At 49.3% G+C, this 27,897-nt stretch overlaps 1 protein-coding gene and 1 long non-coding RNA gene across 4 annotated transcripts; one reads left to right on the forward strand and one right to left on the reverse strand.

Moving 5' to 3' along the window:
- The first annotated feature begins 832 nt into the window (after positions 1 to 832).
- On the forward strand, positions 833 to 26,847 carry Znf282 (zinc finger protein 282). The gene is made up of 8 exons (XM_006995423.4): positions 833 to 1,145; positions 3,305 to 3,724; positions 12,647 to 12,773; positions 13,568 to 13,687; positions 15,904 to 16,023; positions 17,620 to 17,733; positions 18,479 to 18,592; positions 23,716 to 26,847. Exons 1-8 carry the CDS (start codon positions 981 to 983, stop codon positions 24,552 to 24,554), a joined length of 2,019 nt encoding a protein of 672 aa, XP_006995485.1. The 5' UTR covers positions 833 to 980; the 3' UTR covers positions 24,555 to 26,847.
- Positions 1,509 to 3,570, reverse strand: LOC143272327 (uncharacterized). Of its 3 annotated transcripts, XR_013049796.1 has the most exons (3): positions 3,389 to 3,516; positions 1,924 to 2,876; positions 1,509 to 1,813 (listed from the first exon to the last, which is right to left on the reverse strand). It is a non-coding gene; the product is annotated as an uncharacterized LOC143272327 (long non-coding RNA). The 3 variants fall into 3 exon arrangements; XR_013049795.1 differs by having other exon boundaries at positions 1,509 to 2,876; positions 3,432 to 3,570; XR_013049794.1 differs by having other exon boundaries at positions 1,509 to 2,876.
- Positions 26,848 to 27,897: the final 1,050 nt, after the last annotated feature.

Raw genomic sequence — 27,897 nt, forward strand, 5'->3', positions numbered from 1 at the left:
TCCCCACAGCCTCATACTTTTCTCAATTTTAAGTGTAGTAAAACTCATGGCTTCCATCAGGTCTGACTTTCCATAAGGTGATAAGCGTTAGAGAGCTCTGCCCCCGGCAAGATACAGCCTGGTCATTTAGGAAGACAAAGTGGACAGTATGCAGTAGATAACTACAGGGACTTATCATTGGGAGGTGATTCCTTTTTTCTTTTTAAGATGGCCTGGAACTAACTATGGAGACCAGGCTGGCTGTAAACTCAGAGATCTACCTGCCTCTAGATAGTGCTGGATTAAAAGTGTGCACCACCACGCCTGGCAAAAGGATTAGGGTAACTACCTTTGCTGAGAGCCTACTATGTGCTAGGCATTAGTTCCTAAGTTTTCAGCATTGGAATAAGACCAATGTACCGTCCCCACCATCGCTTATATAGAACACAGGAAGCTTGGGGACAGTATATATTCAAAAATCACAGCCAATAGTGATTTTGCAGTTTAAACCCACGAGTATGTAACCACAAAAGCCACCTTCTGCCTAAGCAGAATCTTGACACATAGTAGGTGTTCAGTAAATATTTCCATAAAATTTTCACAAGGGTGAGGCACCATTTTTCTCCTGGGATGGCCAATGCATTCGTAATAAGTAATAGAATAAGTCATAGAAATCAAGCCCATAGTCCAGGCCCGAGCATGGCTTGTGACATGAAGACCGACCACCCCAGACCTAGAGGCCGGGTTCGCCGCCACATCTCCTTTTTGGGGGCGGCGGTGGCCCCCCAGCCTGGAGTGGCCCCGGCCAGCCCTGCAGGCGGGCAGGAGCTCCAAGGCCATTGGCTGGCGCGCCGGCTGCGAGGGGCGGGGAGCGCCACCAAAGGGGACTGTTTGCTCCTACGGGCTGTAGATGGAGCTGTCCGGCCCCGGCAAGGGGGAAGGCGCCTGGAAAACGTTCTTCTTCTCCCTGGCCGGCCCGAGCGGGGAACAGCACTCCCAGGATGCAGTTTGTGTCAACACGGCCGCAGCCTCAGCAGCTGGGCATCCAGGGCCTGGGGCTGGACAGCGGGAGCTGGAGCTGGGCCCAGGCTCTGCCCCCGGAGGAGGTCTGCCACCAGGAGCCGGCGCTGCGTGCGGAAATGGCCGAGGGAATGCCGCCCATGCAGGTGGGTGCAGCGCCCGCGGGCGCCATGGCCGCGCCGCTGCCGTGGGGGCGGGGCGGGGCCGGGCCTCGGGGAGCCTCGCGGCTGCCGCGGTCCCGGGCGGCCGCCGGAGCGGGCCCGGCGCAGGCCCCGAGCGCCAGGCCCTTCCGCGCCGCCACGGAGCGGCTGCCCGGGCCGGTGCTGCCTGGGCCCAGGGCCCATGGGATGCAGGAACCAGGGCTGTGCTGCCCCGGACCTGGCGCGGCCGTGGCCGCTTCACTGAGCCGGGACCGGGGTTCCTCTTGGCGTCCGACCCGCCTGGGTTTGCGGCAGGCCTTTTCCCGACCCACAGAGGGAACAATTCTACCATGTTTACACTGGAGTCAGTTTAATAAAAGGGTTTAAAGCTGTTTTATTACTGTCCTTCTCCGAGAATAAAGAGCAGCCCACTTTTTCTCTGTGCAAGGGGTGAGCCAGGCAAGGGCCTGGGAGGGGACTTTGTCGTCTTGGTTTAGCAAACTTGGCTGCATATTGGAATATTGGAATCGCCTGAGCAGCTTAAGACAACTGACTACGCCCAAACCGCATCCCTGAGCGTTGTCTTGGGGTCCTGGGGGTGAGGGAGAAGGCTCCAGTTGTTTCTTTAGGCTCCGCAAGTGATCTCAGGGTGCCTAGGACCTAGCCGGCGCGGCCTTGGGTATAAAACACAAGGGGAAGAGGATTCAGAGTGGCTACAGATCTCAGAGGGGAGGCTTTAAGTTGCCCCGGGACTGGACTCCACAGAAGGCCCTGGTGTCCCCACCTGACTCTCAGCCAGGACTTAGGACGTGACAAGTCAATCAGGAGTCACTGTGTTTGGCTTTGAGCAAAAGGATCAGCAGTAGGTCTTCAAACCTGGTGAAATGCAACAGCCTCTGAGTTCCCAAACTTCCACTGCCACTCTTACCCCTTCTCTGGACAAGGCCCCAGTGGGGCCTCCATAAGCCCTGTGGATGGCACCGATGGCCATCCAGCCACCGGGACCCGGCAGGGGCTGCCGTTCCTAGGGCCCTGTTCTCTCTCCGTGTCAGAGAAGAATTCTTCACCACTATGGGGTGGTCCTCTGGCTATCACTGCTTCTCTGAATCTGAGAAAGTAGTTTGTATTATTGTCGAAGGCCTGTCTAGCTCACCTCACAGCTGTAGGATTCCACTTTTCCCAACGGCAGAAGCAGGGAGGACAGAAAGAGAAAGGGACCCTTCTCCCTGTCCCGTGTGGGACCAAGAGTCGTTGTCGTCCCGTGTGTCATCCAGCACACCCTGGCCACCCTCTACTCTCCTTTCTCTGCCATAGGGCTCAGCTCCCAGCCTGTACCTCCTGGAAAATAAAGAAGGAGGCTCTGGGCCATGGGGAGCCCCCTCGTCTGGAAGCAGAGAAGGGAGGGTAGAGTTTTTCCCTTTAGTCCTCATGGCACCGAAGAATGTCCCCTCTTCCTAATAAGCGATATTGCCTAGTAAACCTATTTTCTTTTTGCACAGTTATGAAAAAGTAGCTGTGTGTAGAATTTAACGAGTCCTGGTAGGCTGTCTAGCCTAGGTGCTCGGCCTCCTCTGGCCTAGTAGGATTGACAGGGGCTGCGTGTCTGCGAAGTGTTTGTGTTACCTGTGGCACCTGGAACCAGCTGGCAGTGCAGGGCGGTGCTCAAGAATGACCAGCTGCTTCTTTGTTCCCCCATTTCGTCATCTGTAAAGCAGAGATAATCCTTCTTGCCCTAACCTGCAAGAGAGATTGCTCAGAAGATTAACTTCAGACAAGTTACACGGAAATTCCTCCCTTGAAACAAAGAATGAGAGCCAAATGGCAGGTTTGTCATTCAGTGTGGCCCGTGAGGAAAGCGGCTGCTCTGTTCAGAGAAAGGTCTGTGACCTGCTAGGCAGGAGGCCGTGCCCCAGACTTGCCGGGGACCAAGGCAGGTGAACTAGCAACCAGCCTGGCTCTCATAAGAAGGAAGTGGAAGAGTGGTCAGTGGGATGGATGGGTGGCCGCTCTAGCTATCACTGATGTCATTAATGAGCACAGCCAGAGGTGCAGGCTGGGTAGAAGGAAGATATTCCATAGCATTTGATTGGTTATCCCGTTTTAGGCCACCTTCTCTCTCACACGTGTTCTTATCCTGAGATGTCCCCTTCTCCCTTTGTACACAGGCTCAAGAATGGGACATGGACGCCAGGCGACCCATGCCTTTTCAGTTCCCGCCCTTCCCAGATAGGGCCCCTGTCTTTCCTGACCGCATGATGCGCGAACCCCAGCTGCCCACAGCAGAGATCTCACTCTGGACCGTGGTGGCTGCCATTCAGGCTGTAGAGAGGAAGGTGGACGCCCAGGCTAGCCAGCTACTCAACCTGGAGGGACGCACAGGAACAGCAGAGAAGAAGCTTGCGGATTGTGAGAAGACAGCCGTGGAGTTCGGGAACCACATGGAGAGCAAGTGGGCCGTGCTGGGGACCCTGCTGCAGGAGTACGGGCTGCTGCAGCGGCGCCTGGAGAACCTGGAGAACCTGCTGCGCAACCGGAACTTCTGGGTCCTGCGGCTGCCCCCGGGCAGCAAGGGGGAGGCCCCCAAGGTATGTGGTGAGCCTGGGGCAGGGCTAGAGGTGAGGACCGACACAGGTGAACAAACCCCTGATTTTGCCTTGTCAAGCGTAGCAGATTTCACTGGTCCGTGTTGTCTCGGTGGCTTCGGGAAGCCTGTGCTATGCCTTTCACTAGGTCCTGAGTGCAGAGCTGGCCCCGTTCCCCACAGTGACCCTGTGTGCTTATGTGAGAGGCTGTGATCTTGCTCCAGCTTCCCTGAGTCCTTTAGCTGTCTGTAGAACTATGGGTCTTGCTGCTTGGTTTTACTCACGCGACAATGTACGTGCTTGTCTGAACTGGAGAAAGGCTCAAAACCATGCAGCCTAGAATCGTTTTTGAGTTATGATCACTGATTTCAGGTGGGCCCTTCCAGAATTTATCGAGTTCTGTTCTATTCCCATTTCCACCCTCCTCTTGGTTCATCAACACTGCATTCCCAAGTCATGGCCCTGTTGTGTATTTCTCAGAGAATGGAGGCTTCCAAAGCTGGGTGTGGTGGCTCACACCTGGAATCTAAGCACTAGAGGAGCTGAGGCAGTAGGATGGCCATGTGTTCCAGGGCAGTGTGAGCTGCATAGTGAGTTCTAGGCCAGCCCAGGTCTATAGAGTGAGACACTTTCTCAATAAAACAAAACCAAAGCTGGAGAGATGGCTCAGTGGTTAAGAGCACTGGCTGTTCTTCCAGAGGACCTGAGTTCAATTCCCAGCAACCACGTCACATGGTTCACAACTATCTATAACTCCAGTTCCTGGTTACCAGCATTCATTCGTGGTCTTATTAAATAAAAAACACAGAGTCAGATACAGGGGTTAAAGCCTGAGAGAGATCAGAGGAATAGGAACAGCCACAAGCTAACCTCGCCTCACCAATACCTCAGCTTCCAAAAGCAACTTACTTCCTGTCTACCCATGCCTATATGCCTTGCTGTTCTGCCATCTGATTTGCTCTCTGTCCAGCTACATCACTTCCTCTTCCTGCCCAGCTCTGTCACTTCCTGTTTGTCTGTACAGACCTCCAGACCTCCACGGTTAACTAGTGTTGGAATTTAAGGCATGTGCCACCACATCTGGCTCTGTTTCCAGTGTGGCCTTGAACTCACAGAGATCCAGACAGATCCCTGCTTGCCAAATGATAGGATTAAAGGCATATGATACCATTGCCTGACTTCTTTGTTTACTTATAAATGGCTGTTTTTTTCCTCTGATCTCTAGGCAAGCTTTATTTATTAAAGCACAAATAAAATGTCACCACATTTCAGCACAAATAAAATATGACCATATAGAAGGAGAGAACTGACTCCCATAAGTTGTCCTGTTACATGCATGCTCATGCAAGGAAATGTAGCAAACAAACAAAAAAGATGCTTCCATAAATAGAAGTATAGAAGTTCATTCCTTGGTCTGCCATCTTGGTGTATATGGATTCTGCCTCCACCTGCCTCTGCGGCTCTGTGTCCACCCCTGCCCTTCCTTCTATATCATCAGCTGTCTCCTCTATCTTAAAATCATCTTCACCATCATGCGAACACTGTACTCCTATTTGGACCCTACACCTCCTTCTGCCTCATTCTCATTCTCATCATCAGAAAAATGCCTTGAAAGAGTTATCTATATTTGTTACATCCAATACCTCCCTACCATTTTATTACAGGCTCTTCAAATATTTTATTACAGGCTCTTCAAATATGTACCAAAGCAGATAGAATATTGTGATGGACCCCTGAGTGTCCATCATGAGTGTCCATCAAACTCTTGACTGAGCTTGTTTTTTCTACTCATTTCCCAGCTCTTGTTTTATTTTGAAGCTAATCCTAGGCATCAGTAATTTTATTTATACCGGCCATCGTGGTACGTGCATTTAATCCCAGCCTCTGTGGGGCAGAGGCAGGCAAATCTCTGTGAGTAGGAGATCAATCTAGTCTCCATAGTGAGTTCTAGGCCAGCCAGGGCTACAAAGTGAGACCCTGTCTTTCATCATCATCATCATCATCATCATCATCATCATCATCATCGTCGTCTTATTCATAAATATTTCAGTATTCACTCTAAAATGTAAGGACTCGTTTTAGAGTATGACAAATTCCATATTACCCTGCCTCCATCACCTCCACCATGATGTTCAGATTTTCAGTGGATTCTTTTTCTCCATTTCTTTGTTTGAATCAAAATTTAAAGAGTTCATACATGATTGGATGACAGTGTGGATTCTGGGGTTGAACTTAGGTCATCAGGCTTATGAGGCATACTTTTTTTTTTTTCTTTTCCAAGACAGGGTTTCTCTGTATAATAGCCTTGGCTGTCCTGGAACTTGCTCTATAGACCAGGCTGGCCTCGAACTCACAGAGATCCTCCCAAGTGCTGGGATTAAAGGGGTGCACAACCACCAGGCGTGAGGCACAAATTTTTATCTGCTAAGCCATCTTGCTGGCCTAGGACTTTTTGAAATCTGTAGGCTCTTCCTTCATTTCTTATCCTTCTGTGTACTTCATGTAGTGGAGGAACTGGGCTGTCTGCATCCTTTGTTCTCATTGAACAGGTTCATCTATTCTCAGTATTACAGTACATTGGTAACTGGATAACTCTCTCTGCAACCAACTCCAATCAGACTTTTTATCCTCTCTTTCTCTCCTGTTGGTCTTCCTAAGACCTTCATTATGTCCACAGTACAAGACCATTAGTCTGCTCGCTGCCATCATCCTCTTAATCCCATCACCAGTAGCAGGTGGCTATTCCTTCCTTGAAACATCTTTCATGTGGCTTCTAGGATGCCTCTCTCTCTTCATTCTCTGACTCTCTAGCTCCTGGTCCTCAGTCTGCCTTGCTGGCTTGGCTTCCTCTTTTCATCTTCTGAGTGTTTGTGGAGTGGTCCTGGCTCAGTCTTAGCATCGGTGCTCATTTGCACCCCTCGCTCATAACTGCATCCGGAACCATGGCTTTAACTGCAGTCTCTTTGCTTGTGACTCTCAGATGCACCCTTTCCCATATATCCCACTCATTTTCTTCTTGGATGTCAGATTCACATTTCTTCCTGTTCACTCAGCATCCTGGATTTAATATGACCAGACTAAACTAAGGGTCTTTTGCCTGAAGCCTGTTTTGTCCAAAGTCACCCTCATCTTTGCTGGTGACAGTTCCATCCTTTCGGTCTTCAGATCAAAGCCCTAGGATGCCGCTCAGCTGCTGTCTCTCTCGCATTCCTCCTCTGGTTCACCTCCATAGTCTGACCGGCCCCATCACCTGCTTTAAGCCAGTCTTGTCTTACCTTTTTACTGTCTCAATCTCTTGCCCCATCTCCTGTTCTCCATTCTTGTTTAGGTCCCATACTACAGTATATTCCTGAAAGAATAGCCACAGTGATCCCATTCACAGACCTCATTCATGGGCTAAAGATGTGGCTCAGCTTGCCTAACATGCACGGACTGATCCCTAGCACCTCATAAACTTTGGCATGGCAGCACACGCCTGTAATCACAGCACTGGGAGGTGGAAGCAGGAAGATCTGAATTGGAGGATCATCCTAGGCTACACAGCAAATTCAAGGCCACCCCAGGGATATATGAGACCTGACTTTAAAAAGAAAAAAAAGTGTCATACTATACCCCCTAATGGCTTCTCATCTTTTTCTTTTTTAAATGTAGTTTACATGCAATCTTTGGTTTCATTTTTTTAATTACATTTTATTTAGGGGGATGAGGGGTAGGTACCACTGCATGTCTGTGGAGATCAGAGGACAACCTGTCAGAGATGATTCTGACCTTCTCCCTTGTGGGTCCCAGGGATGGAACTCAGGTTGTCATGGTTGGTGGCAGGTGCCTCCACACACTGGGCCACCACATCAGCCCCTGGCTTCCCATCTCATTCCAAATAGACATCCAAGTTTGCCACCTTCTTGACCTCACCCCCACCACACTCCCTCTTGCCCAGTACCTGCCAGATGTCTGGCCTCCTGCTCTTCTCCAGCATCATAAGATGCTCCCACCACAGGGACATTCCTCCAGGAAGCTCCTTCCCCGATTATCTGCTTCTCTAGTCAGTCCCCCAGTTCCATTGGAGTTTGCTGAGCTCTTTCTTAATTGGTGTGCCCTTCCATGGTCACCTGATTACCAAGGAATCAAGCCCCAAGGGAGTGTGGCAGCACATGCCTGGAATACCAGCATTTGGAAAGCAGAAAGATTTTGAGTTTGCAGCCAGCCTGGGATATGTATTGAGTTCAAAGCCAGCCTGAGCTACATAGCAGGACCCTGTCCAAATGGACAAATAAGCAACAGCAAGTACCAAGTTCTTCCTGAATCTTGAATATTTACTTTTTTTTTTTTTTTTTTTTTTTTTGGTTAGCTTTCCCTACTCAGAATGTAAATTATTGGTTCATGACTGTGCCTTGTGTTTATAGTGGCAATCAGCTTAGAGATGGCATGTGGAACACATTTACTTAGTCTTTCACTGAATTGCTCAGAGCTCCTGGGAAGGGACCATGTCTCAGTATGTCTTTGTATCCAATGGGACGCACAGTCTATTGACACTACCAGAAGAGCTGCCCGACATCTGTGTATCGAGGCTGTAAGAAATTGAGTTGTAATAGCCCCAAGTAGATCTTGCGTCAACTGTGATTTTTGTATATATTGCCTGAGTAGCATGATCAGCATCCAGTCACGTGTGTCCCTTTGCCTTTCTCTGCACTGTGTGCCTTAACATGTGCAGTGTCCTTCCCTACCGCCACTTGTCCTGTTAGTTGGATGAAGCGGTAGGAGTCTCACGTTGCCACGTGCCACTGCATGGTAACGGAATCAGCAGGCCTGGGTTTGCATTCACTGGGCTGCCTTCTGCCTTTCCTGCTATTAGGCAAGTGTATTTTTGTTGTCTCTGAGCCTCTTCAGTTTCTCCTTAAAGACGTGTAAGTAGTGAAGCAAATTCCTCGTTGGTCCCTGTGAGCTTCATTTATAACATGAAGATGACATTGTAATTGCTTTTTGGAGTTACGAGAAGTCATTGATTTTGTTTATGGGAAAACACTATGTAGTCATTGTTAGTTATTTGTTGACAGGCAGCAAATGACCCCAAAATGGCAGCCTAAAAACTAAATCATCTGATAGTTTCTGTGAGTGAGGAATCAGGAACAGCTTGGGTGGTTCTGCTCAGTCAGTCCTGTGAGGTGTCGGTGTGGCCTTTGACTGGTAATGCTGTCATTTGAAGGTTGACTACAACTCCCAAACCTGGTTGATTGGCCCTCCCCAAGACTGCTTGAATCTACTTATAATATAGAAGCTACCTCCCTGTTTCCTAGAATGAGGGATTCAAAGAGAGAGACTAGGATGGGTGTTGTGTATTCTATGCTATCCAATTTCACTTCATTTGCTAGAAGTGAGTTACTAAATCCTGCCTGCATTCAAGAGATGGAGAATTAGGCTCTTCCAACTTGAAGGGTGTAAAAATGTTTATTGAGATAGCTCAATCAGTAACATGCTTGCCAGGCAAGCATAAAGACCTGAGTTTGATACCCAGAACCCATGAAAAATAGCCAGGCATGTTGGTGTGTGCTTGGAATCACATGCTAGTGAGGTAGAGACAGAAGGATCCCATGGGCTTGATGGCCAGCTAGTCTAGCCTAATTGATGAGCTCCAAGCCATTGAAAGCCTGTCACAAAGGAGCTGGATACCCAGGCATACATGTATACCCATGTGTGAATCGGCACACACAGACATGAACACATATGCACAAAAAGAAATCACAGGCGTGTTTTATAACCACTACAACTCTAGAGTGCCAGGAGAGTGTTCATGAATGTTGCTTACCACAGTTAATGGCTCACTGTAGGTTCTGGGGTGTTCAAGATGCATTCTCTTTATCTGTTAGGTCTAGGAAGGATATTCTCTCTGATCCTTTAGGCTTATTGTGTCTACCGATGGATTCCTAGCTAATTCATGGGTAGTCTTTCCTGTCTGCAGGCCCCCTCTATCTCAGACCATGTCTTAGATTTCTGTAGTCTGCCACCAGGAAGCTTTTAAAGAGGGATGTCTGTTTCCAACTGTATAGAAATTATTCTGAAGTTTTGACTCTCCAAAGGAATGGGAAAATAAAGTGAAGAATTGTACTGCAGATGGTGAACACACCTTGGATATATTGAGTGTTAGGTACTCACAGGTGATCGAAGAAGTGACTTAGAAGGCTGTGGAAGTTTGAAGGGACAAGGGAAGCCATCCTCAGAGAGGTAACAGTTACAATAAAAACAATGGAAAGGAGAAGAAACAGCAAAGGATAACAGCAGAGCTTCGTCTAAGGAGATGAAGAAGAAACAGCAGAGCGGGCAGGAGCCAGCTGAGTGACAGGCAACACAGTCACAGGAACCCAAAAGAAAGCTCCAGAACGGTGGTCTGGCCTGGCAAAGGGCGAGTTTAGCAGCAAGTCATGGGTGAATTTTCAGGAGACAGTTTGGTTTTAGAGAATAGACGTTAGATTTTAGGGAGCTAAAATGTATATGGATTTTGAAAAAGAAAAAAAAAAAACAGACTTTTCTTAGGATATCCCAAGTAAAGAGCAGGAGCAGAGTGAACTGAGATAGCAGAGATCCGCCTGCCTTTGCCTCCCGAGTGCTGGGATTAAAGGCGTGCGCCACCACCACCCGGCTGGTTTTTTTTTTTTAATATTTTATGTATGTATGTATGTATGTATGTATGTATGTATGTATGTATCTATCTATCTACCTATCTATCTATCTATCAATCATCTATTTACTTATTTTGTGTGTGTAACAACCCCCCCCCCATAACACAGGTGTAGAGGCAGGAATAAGATCTCTCCTTCCAGGGCTGGAGAGATGGCTCAGTGGTTAAGAGCACTGACTGCTCTTCCAGAGGTCCTGAGTTCAATTCCCAGCACCCACATGGTGGCTCACAACCATCTGTAACGAGATCTGGTGCCCTCTTCTGGCCTGCAGTCATACATGCTGTATACATAATAAATAAATAAATCTTAAAAAAAAAAAAAATCTCTCCTTCCACCATGTGGGTTTTGGGAATCAAACTCAAGTCGTCATACTTGGTGGCAAGTGTCCTTACCCACTAAGCCATCTTCCAGTCTGAGTGAATGGCGGTTTTTCTTGGGTTGAAATGACCCTCAGGAGAAAGAGCCAGTGAGAGGGAGAAACCGGAGATGCGAGAGTCAACACTGTTTGGATTAACTTCTGCAGATGGGAGGCGGAGGAGAAATATAGAAAGGATATGGCAGGTTTGACTTAGCAAGAAGAAAAGGGCAAAGAAGGAGCTCCCTAACACCAGCCCTGGGTCAGGGAGAGGTGGGAGAAGATGCTGGGAGGCCAGATGGGACTTGGGGAGTGAAGTTTGCAGTAAACTCCCTGGGGAACATGACAAGGTGTCAACAGGAGGTCAACACAGGGCTTCCAGAGCAGCCCTGGGGCAGCTGGCATGAGCAGATGTTGATTGCAGAATTCCTTGGTTTCATCTAGCAACTGGGAAATAAAATGGAGAAAGGGGGTTGCATGTTTCCCCAGATTGGTAGGCGTTCTCGTTCTAATTCTAGTGATGGACAGGGAGCCGTGGCCACTGCACACAGTTGTGCATATCACACGTGCGTGGGGTCCCCTCGCGGTTTCACGCACCTGCTTGTGCACTGGTAGGCCTCGCACCCAGTTGCCCCCAGCCACCTTGCACCCGGGCGCTCTGCACCCTGGCCCTGCTGGCTCTTCGTCATTCACACCAGCATCCCACGTGGCCAGCTTTGTCCCTGAACATGCAGGCATGTGGGCTGGGTGGATTTCAGAGTGAGAGTCCGAAGCTGGTTCAGTAGGGATGTGAGAGGGGTAGAGGGAAGCCTGCGTGGTCAGAGAGGGAAGTTCTGGAATTAATTAATGGAAGTGAAACAACTTGGCTCAGAGTGAGGTGGTGCTGCTGGAGGCTGAAATGAGTATGGACGAGGCTCCCGGTCAGAATGAAACAGCAGCTCTCTACAGCAGATCAGAGTACCTGGACTGGCAGTGACTGGCAGTAGCCACAACTACAGCAGGACTTCCTCATAAGACAGGGCAGCATCCTGGTGCTGAGGCACATGCCTTTGGATTGTTCGTTTTGGTGACAAGATTTAACTTTGGGGGGCTGGGAAGATGGCTCAGTGGTCAAGAGCATGGCCTGTTCTTCTAGAGGGCCCAGGTTTGATTCCCAGCGCCCACATGGAGACTCACAACCACTGTAAGTCCAGTTCCAGAGGATCTAGCCCCTCTCCTGGCCTCTTCAAGCCTATGGTGTACAGACATTCATGCAGACAAAACACTCATACTCATTAAGTAAAAATAATTAAATCTTGAAAAAAAAATTAACTGTGTACACACAGGTGATCCGACCTGAAATACAGGTTTTGTTACTCAGTTTTACAGTTCTTGGCTTCCTGATTCCCACACTCGGTATCTCTCATATCCCTGTTACCCTGAACTCCCAAAGACACACACTGACTATGGCTTTGCCTTCGGTGTTTAATTGTCTGAAATAGCAAAGGACAGGCGTCAGTGCTTAATAAAAAAAGGAAAGAGAGCCCAGAGATGGCTCAGCAGGTAAGGGCTCTTGCTACTAAGCCTGACAACCTGGATCCTGGTGGAATATGAGAAGCAGTTCCTGCAGGTTGTCCTCCGACCTCTGCATGTGTGCCATTACATAGATGCCTTTACATGCATGACAATACACAGTAAATAAATAAAAGGGTGGCACTGACAGCATTGCTGTTGGATACCCAGGAAGGCCAGCTACGGGGCATTCTGAATCCATAGGACGGAAGGGATGGGACCTGGGATGTAGAAATTGGGGTGCTGGGAACAGAGGCCACGCCCTGAGATAGGTCGGCTCTGGGGCCCCAGGATGGGGGGTGAAGAACAGCAGCAGGCTGCTTACTAAAACCCTTGTTGGCCCAGGTCCCAGTGACCTTCGTGGACATTGCTGTCTACTTCTCTGAGGATGAGTGGAAGAACCTGGACGAGTGGCAGAAGGAGCTCTACAGCAATCTGGTGAAGGAGAACTACAAAACCCTCATGTCCCTGGGTAAGGCTACCTCCCCTCTGCCGGGAGAGCTCTGCTGAGGGCTTCAAGATGTAAAGGTGTTGCTCAAAGTTTTCCTGTGTCCCGCCTGGTCTGCAGCCGCTCAGACCCAAGTAAACACACAGAGGCTTGTATTAATTAAAACCGCTCAGCCATTAGCTCAGGCTAACTACTGACGAGCTCTTACACTTAAACTCAGCCCATTCTGTTCATCTATATGTCACCACATGTTCTGTGGCTTTACCTGTGAATCATTACATGCTGCTCCCTGGACGACCGGTTGGCGTCTTCTGATGCAGCCTTCCTCTTCCCAGAATTCTCCTTGTCTGCTTATCCTGCCTATACTTCCTACCTGACTACTGGCCAATCAGCATTTTATTAAACCAGTGTACAAAAGCACTATCCCACAGCATAAAGGAGCCTAATGGAAAGGAATACGGAGCTTTTTATGATAAGATGAAAATGAAAAGGGTGACAGCTGAGCCTGTCACTGTGGTAGTGTATGTGACACTACTGTTACTCTAGAATACCACAAAATAGCAAGCTTATACCTCCTTGTGTTGTATCCTAGCAGCCTGGGTTCAACCACGGGCTGTGTGCTCTTGACTTTTGGAAACCAGTTCTTTCTACATCAGAAGCCTCGGATCCTGTTGGCTTGCTCTCAAGGTTCCTTCCTTACTTAATGACTACCATGCTGAGGAACACTGGTACCAGAGAGCCCGGCTGTATCACCTCAATCCGAATTCACTAGTCAACTTCACAGAACCCCTCTTTCCCGCTTTCTCTCCATCTCACAGACACGGATGGCCCGGTGTCCAAGCCTGATGCTCCAGTCCAGGCAGAACCCAGGGAAGAGCCTTGTGTGTGGGAGCAGCAGCATCCCGAGGAGAGAGAAATCCCAGTGGCTGCAGACACAGGTGATGGCCGCTGAGCTAGGGGTGGGGATAGGGAGGAGCAGGGGAGGAGAGCAGGGCACCCTGCACTCACGCGAGGAGTGGACTGTGTGGGTCAGGCCAGCACAGCTCTTAATGCTCCTAGGACCCACGGCTGCCACAGTTGTAACGTGATCACAGGTCGTGCCCTCGGGGCCTAAAACCATGCCATGCTTACTGGCCTTTGATAGCTCTGAACTTACAGCCAGGGAAGAGACGGGACGTGGTATACACCTTTAATCCTAATGCTCAAGAGGCGTAAGAGGCAAGTTGATTTCTGTGAGTTCGAGGCCAGCCTGGTCTATGTAGAGAATTCAAGGCCAGCAAGGGTGGCATATTGAGACCCTATCTCAAAAAATAAAAACTAAGTAAGGAAGGGCTTTGAGCTGAGACACCTCCCAGACATGATGGGGTACATGAGGTCTTGGGTCTAGGAACAGCTAAAGGGCCCGGGCCCAGTCTCGGGGAGACTGACAGATGCGGTGGAAGTCTGCATGGGAAGTGTGGTTCTGCCTGGCCAGTTGTCCACTGCCTGGGTGTAATCCATATAGCACAGCCCATTCTTGCTTTGATACACACACCTCCCAACTCACCCCAGGTCTCTTCCCTCACTCATAAAGAAACCATTAGTCCTAAGAATATCATAGTTGGAAACTTTAATGGGATGGAAGACCCTAGGGTCTAGCCCAAGCTCTGCCTTGGAGGACTTTCCTGGGTGCCTCTGCTTCCTGAACAGTGTTGGGCAAGGTGTGGAGTGATGCTGTACTGGTGTCCTCTGCTTCACTTATGAACTCTCACCCATTGGCTCTCGACCCCACCACTGTCTTTTAAAAATATTTTCATGGGAATTTTCAGCACTATCCTTTCTCCTTTTAGATCTTTAGTTTTATTATAGTTTATTGGTCATAAAATTCTCCCTTTTAAATTATTAACTTGGGGCTAGAGAGATGGCTCAGTGGTTATGAGCTTTGGCTACTCTTCCAGAGGTCCTGAGTTCTATTCCCAGCACCCACATGGTGGCTCAAATCTATAGTGGGATCTGATGCCCTCTTCTGGGTATAAAGGTGTACATGCAGATTGAGACTCCCCTACACCATTAGCGGCTTCTCCCCATTTCCCTTTCCTGTAGTCCCAGCAAGGTAGGCCTGCCTCTGTCTCTGTGGATTTCACATGATACATGTTTCATTTCAGTGCCTTTACCAGGCTTCATCAAGCACCGTGGATATTCTTTGGCAGCTGTGGTTACAGATTCTAATATTGTATGGCAGATTTTTACATTTTGGGCCCTGTGGACTCAGCAGTTTCACTGAGTTATCAAACTATCATGGGTCACAAAACAAAGCCAGGACCACTCCCCCCACTTTAGATGAAACGGGCATTCTGAAATTCAGAGAGGTTTCATGGAGCAGGATGGTGGTGGGGTCGAAACCAAGGTCACCCTCTTTGGGTCCTCACCCAGTCTCTCCTGTTGCCTAAGCTGTCTTCCACCAAGAGCTATTACATTGTCCTAAAACACTCCAGAAGAAAAATGCCCTGTTGGTCACAAAGCATATTCTGTGAAAAATATAGGTTGTTGGCTTTCATGCTTAAGGATACTGTTTTATTCACCCAACATCAGGATTTGGTTGTGCCTCTGCCCAGCCTGATTGCTCCATAGAGCAATATGTTTGTGTCTGGCCACTAGGGTAAAAAAAAACAAAAAACAAAAAACAAACAAACAAAAAAAAAAAAACGGGGTAAGTGACTTCTGCACAAACATGCTCCACGTTCTGGTCAGCCCCACCAGTTATATGCTACGCTGTCTCCAAAGCCTCTGTTTGGCCTCTCATACTTCATTCTGCTGTTGGCCTAGTCTTTCTTCTTTGAGACATGGTCTTACTCTGAGCCCAACCTGGATTAGAACTCATTATGTAGCTCAAACTGACCTCCAACTCATGGTGATCCTCCTGCCTCAGCCTCTTGACTGCCAGGATTGCATCCACGAGCCATCATATCCTTTTTCTTATCCCTTTTTCTTGAATATTCTCACTTCTCTGCTACTGGGACTCTCTGCTCCACAGGGTCCCACATGACTCCAGTAGGGAGCCAAGATTCTTGTACTATCCCCTGGAAGTGCTGACAACCATGATTCTGACCACGGAACATCTCGGTGGCCAACATGCTGATAAAAGATTCTAAGAAGTGTGGTTCTCTCTCCCCAGGAACAGAGCCCCTGGTGCCTGCACAGGACATGTCCTCCCAGGTGAAGCGAGAGGAAGCCTTGTGTGTCCGGGGCCAGAGGGGCCTGGAAGAAAGAGCCATCCCCACAGAATCCATCACTGGTAAGTGAGCCAAATCACCACTTGGCCCAGGAATGGTGAGGCGAGGTATGGTCTGTAGCCCCTGAGGGTGTCAGGCTGGAGGGCCGTGCTAGCAAAGGAAGAGCTATGAATGTAGAACTAGACTGAGACAAGGCTTCTGCCGAGTATAGACACGGTGTTCAGCATTGAGGGTCCAGAGCCACGTTCAGCTTTGCTTATTGGTTTTTTCTCCACTGTCTAGTAAGTTTTGGATTGTCCCTCTGTCCTTATAAAAGCAGCTTAGTACAAGCACTTTATTGGGCTCTATGGGTGGCAGAATATGGAAGCCATAAGATCTGTCCCTGGACCCAAAGATACATTACACAAATATTTATGGGCTGCTACTTCCAGGCCAGACACCCTGTTGCTGGGTGCCATGGGGAGCTGCTCCTCCATGGTGTTTTAGCTGGGCTGTATTTAGATGAGAATCTGCTATGGCAGGTGTGTGCATGAGGCCCGGTTCTCCAGGAGACAGAACCAATGGTTTGTGTGTGTGCAGTGAGATCATGTCCATGTACATATGGAGAGGGATTTGTTTAACTGGCTAATGTAGTGGCTGACAGATCCAAACTTTGCTAGCAAGTAGGGGAAGACCGGGGTTGCAGCTCCATTCACAAGATCGTCTGCTGACAGAATCCCTTCTTCCCTGGGTCGGCCATCTTTTTTATTAAGACCTCCACCAGGTTGGATGAGGCCCATCCCCATTATAGTGGATCATCTGCTTTATTTAGTCTACTGACTTAAATGTTAATCTCACCTAAAAAAAACAAATACCTTCATAATAACATCCAGAATGATGTTTGACCAAATATCTGAGTATTGTTGCCAAGCTGACTCTAAAAGTAGCTGTCATATGCTACTAGTGAATGCTCCATCCCTCCTCCAGGAAGCCTGAGACACACAGGCAAGTGATAGCAGCTGAAGGGCAGGATCTGTGCCTTCACTGGTTGTCAAATGGGTTCCTTAAATGTATCAAGTCTCTAGAAGCCATTAAGAGATAAAAAGGCTATGTAAAGGATAAATTGGGTTTGATTAAAAAAAAAGAAAGAAAAAAATTTTTGATACAGAGACTAATGTAGCCAAGGCTAGCCTCAAACTTCCTATGTAGTCAGGGTGGCCCTGATCTTCTGATCCTCCTGCCTCCACCTCCCAAGTGTGGGGATTACAGGTGTTACATACCAGTTAGTAGCCTGTGAAAAAAGATGTTTGTCTTAGAAAAGTTCCATTCAGATACTGATGAAAGGCTTCCTGGGGAGGGCTGTTTTCCTGGAAATGCCTGCATGGGGTCCCTTCTGTGGAGGTCATAGCACCAGAGGAGAGCTCTCATCCTGGTTAGTTAAGTCTCTGGAGACATTCTGTATCCTATTCACTGCCCTGTGACATCCACTGACCTTCAGCCACAGCTCCATTCATTATGGCCAGAGTGGGTGCAACCTTTAGTTAATTGGGATAATTTATTCATTCTTATCCTTGACTTTTAGGGAAAACAAATAATTGCATGAAATCAGAGTCACTACAAACACAGACAGGTGGGAATTCCCTCCTCTCTAACACCTTTGCCTTTGTTCTCCTGAGTAGACTCCCCAATCTCCGCCCAGGACCTCTTGTCCCGGATTAAGCAAGAGGAACAGCAGTGTGTGTGGGACCAGCAGGACTTGGCAGAGAGAGATATTCCCACAGATCCCAACTCAGGTGAGAGAGATGTCAGAGTGAATTACTAAATTTGGCATTCATTGTGTCCATGGAATGATACAAAAATTACCTTAGCATTGCTTTTTGAAGATTCAAAACAAAAGTCTTCTAAAAGCTATGTGATTTATGTGTCAAGGAGCAAGTAGTTTATATTTTCTAGAATTTCTTTCCCTTTTTTTCCAGGACCTATTTTATTTTTACTTATTTGTATGTGGGTGCCTACAGAGGCCAGATTCCCTGGGGCTGGAGTACAGAAAGTTATGTGAGTGCTGGGAACTGAACTTGGGTCCTCTGCAAGAGCAGCCAGTGCTCTTAATCACAGGGCCATCTCTCCAGTCCCTTTCTGGAATTTCATTTGTATCTCCCCTGAAAATCTGGGGAGGTTCCAGCTGTTTAGGGAAACTCACCCCTCTGGGCTGGGGGTGGTTTATGTGAGTTCGTAGAGTGGGGAGGTCTCACCCTACCCTCTATCTGGGAGAGAGGATGGTAAATAGGAGTCCATTGAGGGGACCAGGCAGATGGAAGCAGAGTCCCCTCACAGAGTCCCCAGGTCTTGCCGTGGGCTTGTCAGTGGCTGCTGCTTCTGCACTATTGGTCAGACCAGCCAGCTATGACTCTCCCGGCCTTCAAAGCTGAGCTTCCCTCCAGCATAGCCTGGCCTCGGAGTCTCTCTGGAGTTCAGTGGATAGTGGATACTCAGAGAAAATGAATGAAGTCTTAAGATTGCCTTTTTTCCTGACAACAGAATCTCTCATCTCAGCACATGACATTTTGTCCTGGATCAAGCAGGAAGAGCAGCCGTATCCATGGGGCCCACGTGACTCAATGGAAGGAGAGCTTGGACTAGACTCTGGCCCAAGTGAGTAATATGTGCCTCTTGTAGAAGCCTGAGGTACTTGGTTCAGAGCAGCTGAAGCCTGATGTAGCGCTCCTTCCTCAGCCTACTCCTTCTAGGGTGATTTTGCTGGTCACAGCCTTTAGAGTCTGGAGGAACTGTCACTGGATGGGAGAGGTGTGAGTCCTCGTTTGAAGTGGAATTTAGAGCAGTCTTTTTTTGCAACCTGTTGGCAAACTAGGATGATATAGGGGAGAACCAGAAGATTGGCCACTGGCATTGGAAGAAATGATAATAGCAGCCACCTCAGTAGCCCCTAGCCACCATTTCTAGATTTGGCATTTTTAATTTACTTAAATTTTATGTTTTAGAGTGTTTTGGGCAAAGGCTCATGTAGCCAAGGATGGCCTTGGACGCCAGATTCTCCTGTTTCCACCTCTTCAGTGCTGGGATTATAGGCCTTTGACCACAAACCTGGTTTTATGTGGTTCTGAGGATCAAACCCAAGGCTTTAAACGTACTAGGGTAGGCATTCTAACAACGGAGGCACATTCCTGGCCCTTTAGGTCTGGCCTTGAAGGCATAGGAACTAGCTCAGCAGGCATTGCCAGGAAGGTCTGCTCAGCCCTTGTCCTTGGCCCCACTGTCCCCTTTCTCCAGGTGGCCCGAAGAAGCCTTTCCTTGGATCTTGCAGGTGTAGCAACAGTTCTGGGAAAGGCCCCAGAAAACTTGCTACGCTTTGCAAAGGGCTATTTCCTACTTTCGTTTGGATATGATAACTCACAGAACATTTTGAGTCAGGGTATTTTATTTGGGGGACATCTTTGAGCCCTAGAAGTTGGGAGGCAGTGCCCAGAGTTGCAGAGGCATGAGGATCTAGAAATGTTTGTCCCATCAGTTACTACAGCCTTTTTGCAAGGCTTCCCTTCTTTCTTCTGGAAGGAACCTGCCTCCTACTTATTAACACTAGCATTTGGAACCAGCATTCCACCTGTGGTCCTTTGGGGTTTAAGACGGCTCTAGTACAACAGATCTTTGGTGTCCAGCACCCTCAGCAGGTGGCTCCCAATCAATCCCTTGTAATTCCAGCTTCAGAGGATCTATTACCTTAGCCTCCATGGGCATTGCACTCGTGTACACACCCACACACAGATACATATAAGTAAAGTGAGATCTTTAAAACCTTTGGATTTATTTAGTTTAATTTATGTGTATAGTGTTGTCCACATGTATGTCTATGTACCATTTAAATGTAGATGTCATTGGATCCCCTGGAGCTGGAGTTATAGACAATTGTGAGCTACCAGGTGGGTGCTGGAAATTGAATCTGGGTCCTCTGCAAGAACAGGTGTTCTTAACCACTGAGCCATCTCTTCAGCCCCATAGATAAAAATCTTTTTTTTTTTTTTTTTTTTTTTTTAATGGTAGCCTTAGTACAGTGATTTCCAGGAATAGCTAGATGGACTAGATGGATGCTTTGGAAGATGTGGTGTTATGTGTAAGAATCTTCTGGAAAGGGATTGGCAGGAAAGAGGGTGGCAGAGGCAGAGGATAAGATGCAGGAATAGGTACTAGCTGGCCGGCCTCCTTCCCAAGTCCTAGGCCATGTGCAAGAGAGAGTGCATGCACAGGGTGTCCTTGTTGGACTCAAGGTCAGACTTCAGCCCAACTGGATGTGGTATTTTAGTAAAAGAGGCTCCGTATTTTATGTATTAATAAGTGTGAATTGAGACTGTAGGGAAAGATTAGAAATCTAGTTCGCTAAAAACTACTGTGAGTGAGACTCTATTAGGCAGGTTTGGGTAGAATTTTGGAGTCCATTGGCTACTATTTGCTTCCAGAGGAGGCTGAGTTAGGCGCTCTCTTGAAATTTCCATGTTAACCACTGCCTTGGGTCAAAACAACGGGCCCCACCTTTTCTAGTTTCTGTTTATTGAACAGTAATTTATTAGCACCTACTCCGTGCTCTGCGGTGTTGTAAATACACAGGGCAGGCAGGGAAGGAAGACCTTTTCCTCTGTGGGAAGGAGAAGGGCAATAAACAGGCCAACAAGCAATCACATTAAGTAAAGGCAGAGTGTGGCCAGTGCGCCAAGGTGCCAGATCAGGAAAACAGGGAGAAGCAAGCAAGAGGGCTTAGGGCAAAAGAACCAGGAACCTTTCCTCCTGGGAAAGGGAGAGCTGAATGTGCTCTAGACCCCCGAAAAGAGGAGACATGGGCCTGCCTATCTGAATAGTAGACTAGAGGGAAGTGCAAGGACAAAGCCAGGGAGCTTTTAGGAGCTGGGGCTGGGGCAGTGGGTAGAGCTCCTATATCGTGTGTGTGTGTGTGTGTGTGTGTGTGTGTGTGTGTGTGTGTGTGTGTGTGTGTGTGTGTTCATAGAACAATTTGTTGGAGTCAGTTCTCTCCTTCCACCATGTGGGTTCTAGCGATCACACTCAGGTCACCAGTGTGAAGTGCAAGAATTGAGTGCCTTTACCTACTAAGCTGTTATGCCAGCCCTGGACCGTATTCTAATAAGGAAGGAGCCTAGCAGAGGGAGTTCAGAAGGGTAATGTAATAAGATCTAATTGCCTTACTCTCAAGTGTGCCTGGCCATTTTTTTCTTTTATGTGTTGGAGTGTTTTATCTGCATGCATGTATGTGCACTGTATGTATGTTTGGTGCCTGAGGCCAGACGATGGTATTGCATCCTCTGGAACGGGCGTTATGGACAGTTGTAAGCTGCCATGGAGGGGCCGTGCTGGGAATTGAATCCAGATCCTCTTCAACAGTCCTCTCCAGCCCCCTGGTTTCCATTTTTACAAGGTCAGTTCAGAAATGGGAATGGTGGGTTTAGAGCTAGATGGGAAGCTGAGGAAATGTTTGTAAGCTGGTAAGTTTGCAATAAGCCAGGTGAAGTCAGAGTAGGCACAGTAGCAGTACTCGTGGAGAGAAGGGACATGTGTGAAGGAGTCACCAGGAATGTTTCAGATCTGGATCTGAAGGGAAAGGTGCATGGCAGGACAGTTTGCTGAAATGCTCAGCCTGGGGAACAGGCAAGTAGCCATGGAAACGAAGTGTTCTGCATTTGACTCTATTCATATCTTAGGCGACTTTCAAGTAGTGAGCTGAGTAGATGAGTCTAGGAGTCTGGAGTTCAAGAGAAAGTTTAGAGCTGGATAGATTGAATGACTTCAGACACCATCTACATGGCGCTCACTTCAGATATGAGTATCCAGTTTGTGAGGCTTCAGGGCACCTCTACCTGGGGCTCCAAATTCTGGAATTCTTGCTGCCTCTCAAGTTCAAACACATGATAGAATTCCCTGCAAAATTCAAGGATGCGCTGTGCTTATAGTTGCAGCTTTATTATAGCCAATTGATTCAAATCAGAACCAGCAGAAGGAAGATGTCTGGATAGGTCTGGGTGGGTCCTTTCCCAATGGAGTCAGGATATTCCATGCTTCCAACACATTGATATGTGGCAGTATGCAGAGTACTGCCACCCAGTGAAGCTTCCCTCAGCTTCAGTGTCCAGAGTTTGACTGTGACTGTGACTGATTGAATCAACATCTTTGTGAGATCCAACTCATTCTCTTTCACCCCCTCCCTCAAAGTTGAGTGACAAATCCCAACTTTAATTATGAGGTTGATCTTTCTGGCATGGCCAGCCCCATCCTGAGTCATCTTATTAGTGTCAACTGTCTGGGGTACACACTGAGCCTATTAACGTACTCCATCAGTGCCCACTTGGAGCAATAAGAACACTTCTGTTAATAATTTAGAAACCTCCAAGGACTTGGAGGCTACATTCCCAGGACCAGGATCAAAGAATCAAATAATTACATTAGTTGTTTCAAGGCTTGTGGGCTGTGTGAGCCCTTAAACCACACAGACGACAGGACTCACAGCATCCTAGTCACCCGCTCGCCTTTCCAGGGCTGGTGCCCTAATTGCACATCCTTCTGAGGTTTGGGCCTGAGCTCACTGTGCTCCATTCTGGTAAACCTCTAGAGGGTTTTTACCTAGGGCAAATTCTCTCCTTCCCATTGAGAGAATCTCCAAAGATAAATTAGCATTGTCCCTCAGACTACAGCTAAGTCTTTTTTTTTTCTTTCTAGCCTCAGTTGAGGCCATGTTTTGGTCTCTACTGAGATTTCTTTCCTTCACTGACAAAACTATGGTGTCATTTCACAGCATGGCTCAGAAACGGCTTCGACCCAGGCAATAGTGTCTTTCTCTTGCACCCCAGCATCTCCAGGCCAAGAGTCCCAAAGCTCACCACTGCTCTGGGTACCAGTGTGTGTGTGTGTGTGTGTGTGTGTGTGTTGTGTGTGTGTGTGTGTGTGTGTGGTGTGGTGTGTGAAGGGGTGCAATGGACAGAGTCCAGGCTCTTGTGTGGCCTTGCTGCTTCTCCACCAAGGCCTGTTTCTTCACTCCTTTCAAATGCTCATTAATTCCCGGAGGTGCTTCCTGGGAAACCCACCTACAACTCCACCCCGATAATTCTTGAATCTCAGCATGACCAGAAGTCCACCTTCTCCACTTTCCATCCTGCCCTGCAGCCCAGTCTTTGTTTTCTCAAGACCGGTTTTCTCTGTGTAACAACAGCTCTGGCTATACTGAACTCACTCTGTAGGCTAGGCTGGCCTCAAACTCACAGAGATCCTCCTGCCTCTGCCTCCCGAGTGCTGGGATTAAAGGCGGGCACCACCACACCCAACTCAGTCTATCTTTACAAAATTTTAAGTGTGTGTGTGTGTGTTGGGGGGGGTTGCCTGCATGCATGTCTATGCTGCTCCCTGTGGGTGTCTGGTGTCTGTGCAGGCCAGAAGAGGGCATCACATCCCGCCCCCCTAGAACTGGAGTTAGACAGTTGTGAGCTAGCTGCATTGTGGATGCTGGGAATCCAATCCAGATCTTGAGGAAGAGCTGGCACTCCAGACCCCTGAACAGGCTACCTTTGAAGTTGACTTCTGGGTAGCAGAAGCTATCTGGAGGGCTTTCCTATCCCTAATCCAAATGCACAGGGGCTTTGGTGAGCATTCGGGCTCCGCTTATCGGAGAAACCGAGGCCCTGAGGATCCAGCCCCGCTCTAGGACACTGTGGGCTCCTGAAGAAGAGCACTATCCGTGTGTCACTTGTCTCTCTCCCCGCCTCCAGGTGACAGCCTGTTGCTAGTGAAGAACCCAACCCCAGCTTCTGCGCAGCCCCAACCCCAGCCTCACCAGCAGAGCCTGCCCGCCTTGGCGGTGCCGGACAACCCTGGAGGCCCCGGGAGCCGCACCCTGCTGGAGGACGGCTTCCCCGCGCTTCCCGGGGAGCGCAGTGCTGGAGGCGGCGAGACTCAGCCCAGCGGGGAAGGCAGCGCGGGAGGTGGTGGCGGCGGTGGCGGCAGCGGAGGCGGCGGCGGCAGCACTGGTGGCACTGGTGCGGGTAGTGGCAGCAGTACGGGTGCAAGTGCGGGCAATGGCTGCGGCAGCTGCTGCCCGGGCGGCCTGCGGCGGAGCCTCCTGGCCCACGGCGCGCGCAGCAAGCCCTACTCTTGCCTGGAGTGCGGCAAGACCTTCGGCGTGCGCAAGAGCCTCATCATCCACCACCGCAGCCACACCAAGGAACGGCCCTACGAGTGCGCCGAGTGCGAGAAGAGCTTCAACTGCCACTCCGGCCTCATCCGCCACCAGATGACACACCGTGGCGAGCGGCCCTACAAATGCTCCGAGTGCGAGAAGACCTACAGCCGCAAGGAGCACCTGCAGAACCACCAGCGGCTGCACACAGGCGAGCGGCCCTTCCAGTGCGCGCTCTGCGGCAAGAGCTTCATCCGCAAGCAGAACCTGCTAAAGCACCAGCGCATCCACACGGGCGAGCGGCCCTACACGTGTGGCGAGTGTGGCAAGAGCTTCCGCTACAAGGAGTCACTCAAGGACCACCTGCGTGTGCACAACGGCCCTGGCCTGGGGGCCCCGCGGCCGCTCCAGGTGCCGCCAGAGCGAGACTAGGGTTGGGCTGGGGGGCGGGGAGGACCGGACTGAAGTTGGGGCGGGGCGGGCCAGGGTTCCTGAGGACCAACCCTCCTGCCCCACCGTTCTCAGCGCACCTCCCCGCCCTCTTCCCCACTTCCTGCTGGAAATCGGCACAGGAATTGCACTCCAGACAGGGTATTCCAAAGGGTGGACCGGGGTACCCCAGTACTGTCCAACCCTCGTGGACAGTCCAGCTCATCTCATAGGGTGGACCCAGTGGCCAGGGAAGGTTCCAGAGGGACAGCAAAGCGGTAGGAATCGTTTGGACATGCCTCGAACTTCCTAGTGTGTCCACTGGCCGCCGGGGCCACAGATTCTGATCAGGGAAAGTGACCAGGGAGTCTCAAAACCCTTCTGAAATAGGGAAATACGATCCATCCTAAGGTGAGGAGACGCCCTGAAAAAGAAAGAAAGATGCAATGGGAAACTGAGGGGTGCGCTAAGGGTGACATTCACATGACAACACTGCCTCGCGCTCTGACAGCGCTTTGTACTTTTTTAAAAAGTGTTTTCTATCGGTTATCTATTTACACCCTTAGCTTATCCCTTCGACACAGGTGGGGTAGGATTTTCCCGATGTGGTAAGTGAGGAAAGTGAGACACAGTGAGATAGTTGTTGAGCAAGACCACATGAGAACAGTGTGGCCGAGCCGCACCGGGCTCCAGCCCAGTGCCGTGTCCCCAGCGCACACACTGCCTACCTCTGCCGGTCTCAGACCGCTCTCACCTGGCCTTCCTGGTCTCTTTCCTCTCTCCCTTCCCTCCTCGGATCCCCCAAATCCTCTCAGAAGCAACAGGGGCCAACTCCTGGGGTTACTGGGAATGGGGAAGTGATTGGCTGTACAATGTCTAGGCTTGTTCTTGGGAAGGCTCTTTCTTCCTTGACGTGAGCCTGGGTCCCCAGCCTGTCTTTCCCAGTTCTGATCATTCAGTCAGGTGCAGCAGCAGCTTTTCACTGCACAGTTAAGGCCAGGCCCTCCAGAGGCAGCTGGTGCCCTGGGTCAGACCTCACCCTGATGATTTACTTCAGCTTCCCAGGGCACAGGGTGAGGAAAGACCGGCTGCCAGAGTAGCCACCAAGGAATGAGACTCTGCCCAAGAGGGCTGGGCAAGTGGGTGCTAGAGCCTGAGCTCTCTCCTGCCCTGGGCATCCCAGTTGGTGCTATCTGTTAACTGATTGTGCTCATGGACATGGACACAGACCTACTATGCTCTGACCCTGCAGGCGCCTTGGGAAGCGCCCAAAGGACTCCTTTTCATGTTGGTGCATCGCTCCATGGCTCCCAGCACCGCAGCCGGGGGCCAGTCTCCATTTCAGCATCTTGCATGGCCAGGCACTGGGGTGGGGTGGCGTGCCCCAGGACCCTTGTTTGTGTCAAAAATGGCTTTCCTGCTCCTCTTGTGGATCCTGTTTCTCTCCCAGCTAGGGAGCGTGGCGGGTGCCAGCATTTCATGGCACCACCTTTGTGAGCGCTCTGCTTCTGTCCTTCTGCTCATCTGCGCTGCTCCGCTTTCCTCAGACCCCTTTTTGCCGTGCAAAGGGAATTCTTGAAATTAAATAAAAGGTATCCAGATTGCAGACTGCATGTTCCCAAAGCTGGGGGGTCCTCCAGCCTGGCATCCTACAGCCGACCTCAATGAACTGCAACCCAATAAGCTGGGATTTCTTCACTAAGCTTTTTGAAGGGGGCTGATCTTAGGAAAACAAGTTATCTTGAAATATGTGCAAGGGAGGGTTCAATGGAGTTCTGGTAGAGTAGGAGGGGACCCTCCAGTTCAGGGATTGTTTGGGAGGGGACAATATACTACTTTTCAGAAGCATACAAAGACAATAATTCATCATCTAAATCACGGAAAGTAAGATCCAAATATTTTTGACAGCTGGAAGTGTGGGGGGGAGGGGTAATAGCTACTGAGACATAAGTTTAAAACATTTAACACATAGTTTGAGTTTAGTTCATTTTACCCCTAAGAAGCTGATTCCCAAAGAGGTATGTTGATGGAGCTATTGACAGCCAAGGCTCTGGAGCCCAGTTTGGTGGGTCCGACCACCCTCCACCACACTCCGAATGGCTTTTGTTAGCATGGCCCCCTTCCTGATGGGTGCTAGGAACCAAATCCAGGTCTTCTGCAAGAATAGCAAGAACCCATCTCTCCAGCCCCAGATGTGTGTGTGTGTCTGTGTGTCTGTCTGTGTGTGTGCTTAAAGTCTCAAATAGTGAAAAGTGGGGGGAGAGACCCAGAAAGATTAAAACATCCAGTGCTCAGAGCTGCTAGATCCTTCTGAACCTGTGTTCGTTGCCCAGACGGCTGACTCCTGGTTTGCAGCATTTCCCTGCACTGCCACCACACTCTGGGTACAGAGCCTTGCAAAGGCCTCTTCTCAAAAGTACAGAGACAAGGAGGGGACCTGGGGAGCCATGAAAGTAATATTCCCTCCGACAGACCAAAGATGGATTCCAGCCAGTGCGGTTGGTGAGTGGGTTTACTAATTACAGAAGCGTGGGCAGCTCAGGCAGCGGCACCCCTGAGGAGTTCCACCCCAGTCCGTTTTCTACCTCTTACACACGTTAGCCTGTCTACGATTATATACAACTGGGCAGGGGGAGGGCTGACCAGATCCTCTGGTGAGCTCAGCTGTGACCCATCCTCCTCTTTCCACAAGGGATAGTAGTAGCCTCTCTGCCGTTGTAGATCCAGTGGCTGTACTGTTGATTTTACGGAGACTGTGGACCAAGGTCTCCTGTAGGCTCCCCCAGCAGCTCTGCTTCATGGTGCTGATGGTCATGGCTACCTTCCAGAGAACTGCTATGTGACACTGGTCAGGGCCTGAGTCCCTTAGCTCGTTGGTTTGTTATTTTTGTTTTATTTTTTGAGATAGGATCTTTGTGTAGGCTTGGCTATCCTGGAACTTGATCTGTAGACCAGGCTAGCCTCAAATACAAAGATCTGTCTGCCTCTGTCTCCTGAGTGCTGGGATTAAAGGTGTCCACCCTGTGGAACCTTTTTTTTTTTTAAAGACAGTGTCTTATTATGCAGCGCTGCCTGGCCTAGAACTCACTCTGTAGACCAGACTGACCTGGAACTCACTGAGATTTGCCTGCCTCTGTCTCTTGAGTGCTGGAATTAAAGGTGTGCACCACCAAGCTTGACCTGGTCCCTTAACATTTAGTGATTTGTGTCATTTTATAGAAAAAGTGTTTAGAGGATAAGACTGAAGACAGATGGGCCTTGATCATTATTCAACACTTAGTGACCATGTATAAGACCCAATTCTTGTCAAGCTTGAAATGTAACAGGGAGAGAGAAGACATTTGTG

The sequence above is a fragment of the Peromyscus maniculatus genome, chromosome 3, assembly GCF_049852395.1.
Source record: "Peromyscus maniculatus bairdii isolate BWxNUB_F1_BW_parent chromosome 3, HU_Pman_BW_mat_3.1, whole genome shotgun sequence".
In the NCBI taxonomy this organism is placed as follows: Eukaryota; Metazoa; Chordata; class Mammalia; order Rodentia; family Cricetidae; genus Peromyscus; species Peromyscus maniculatus.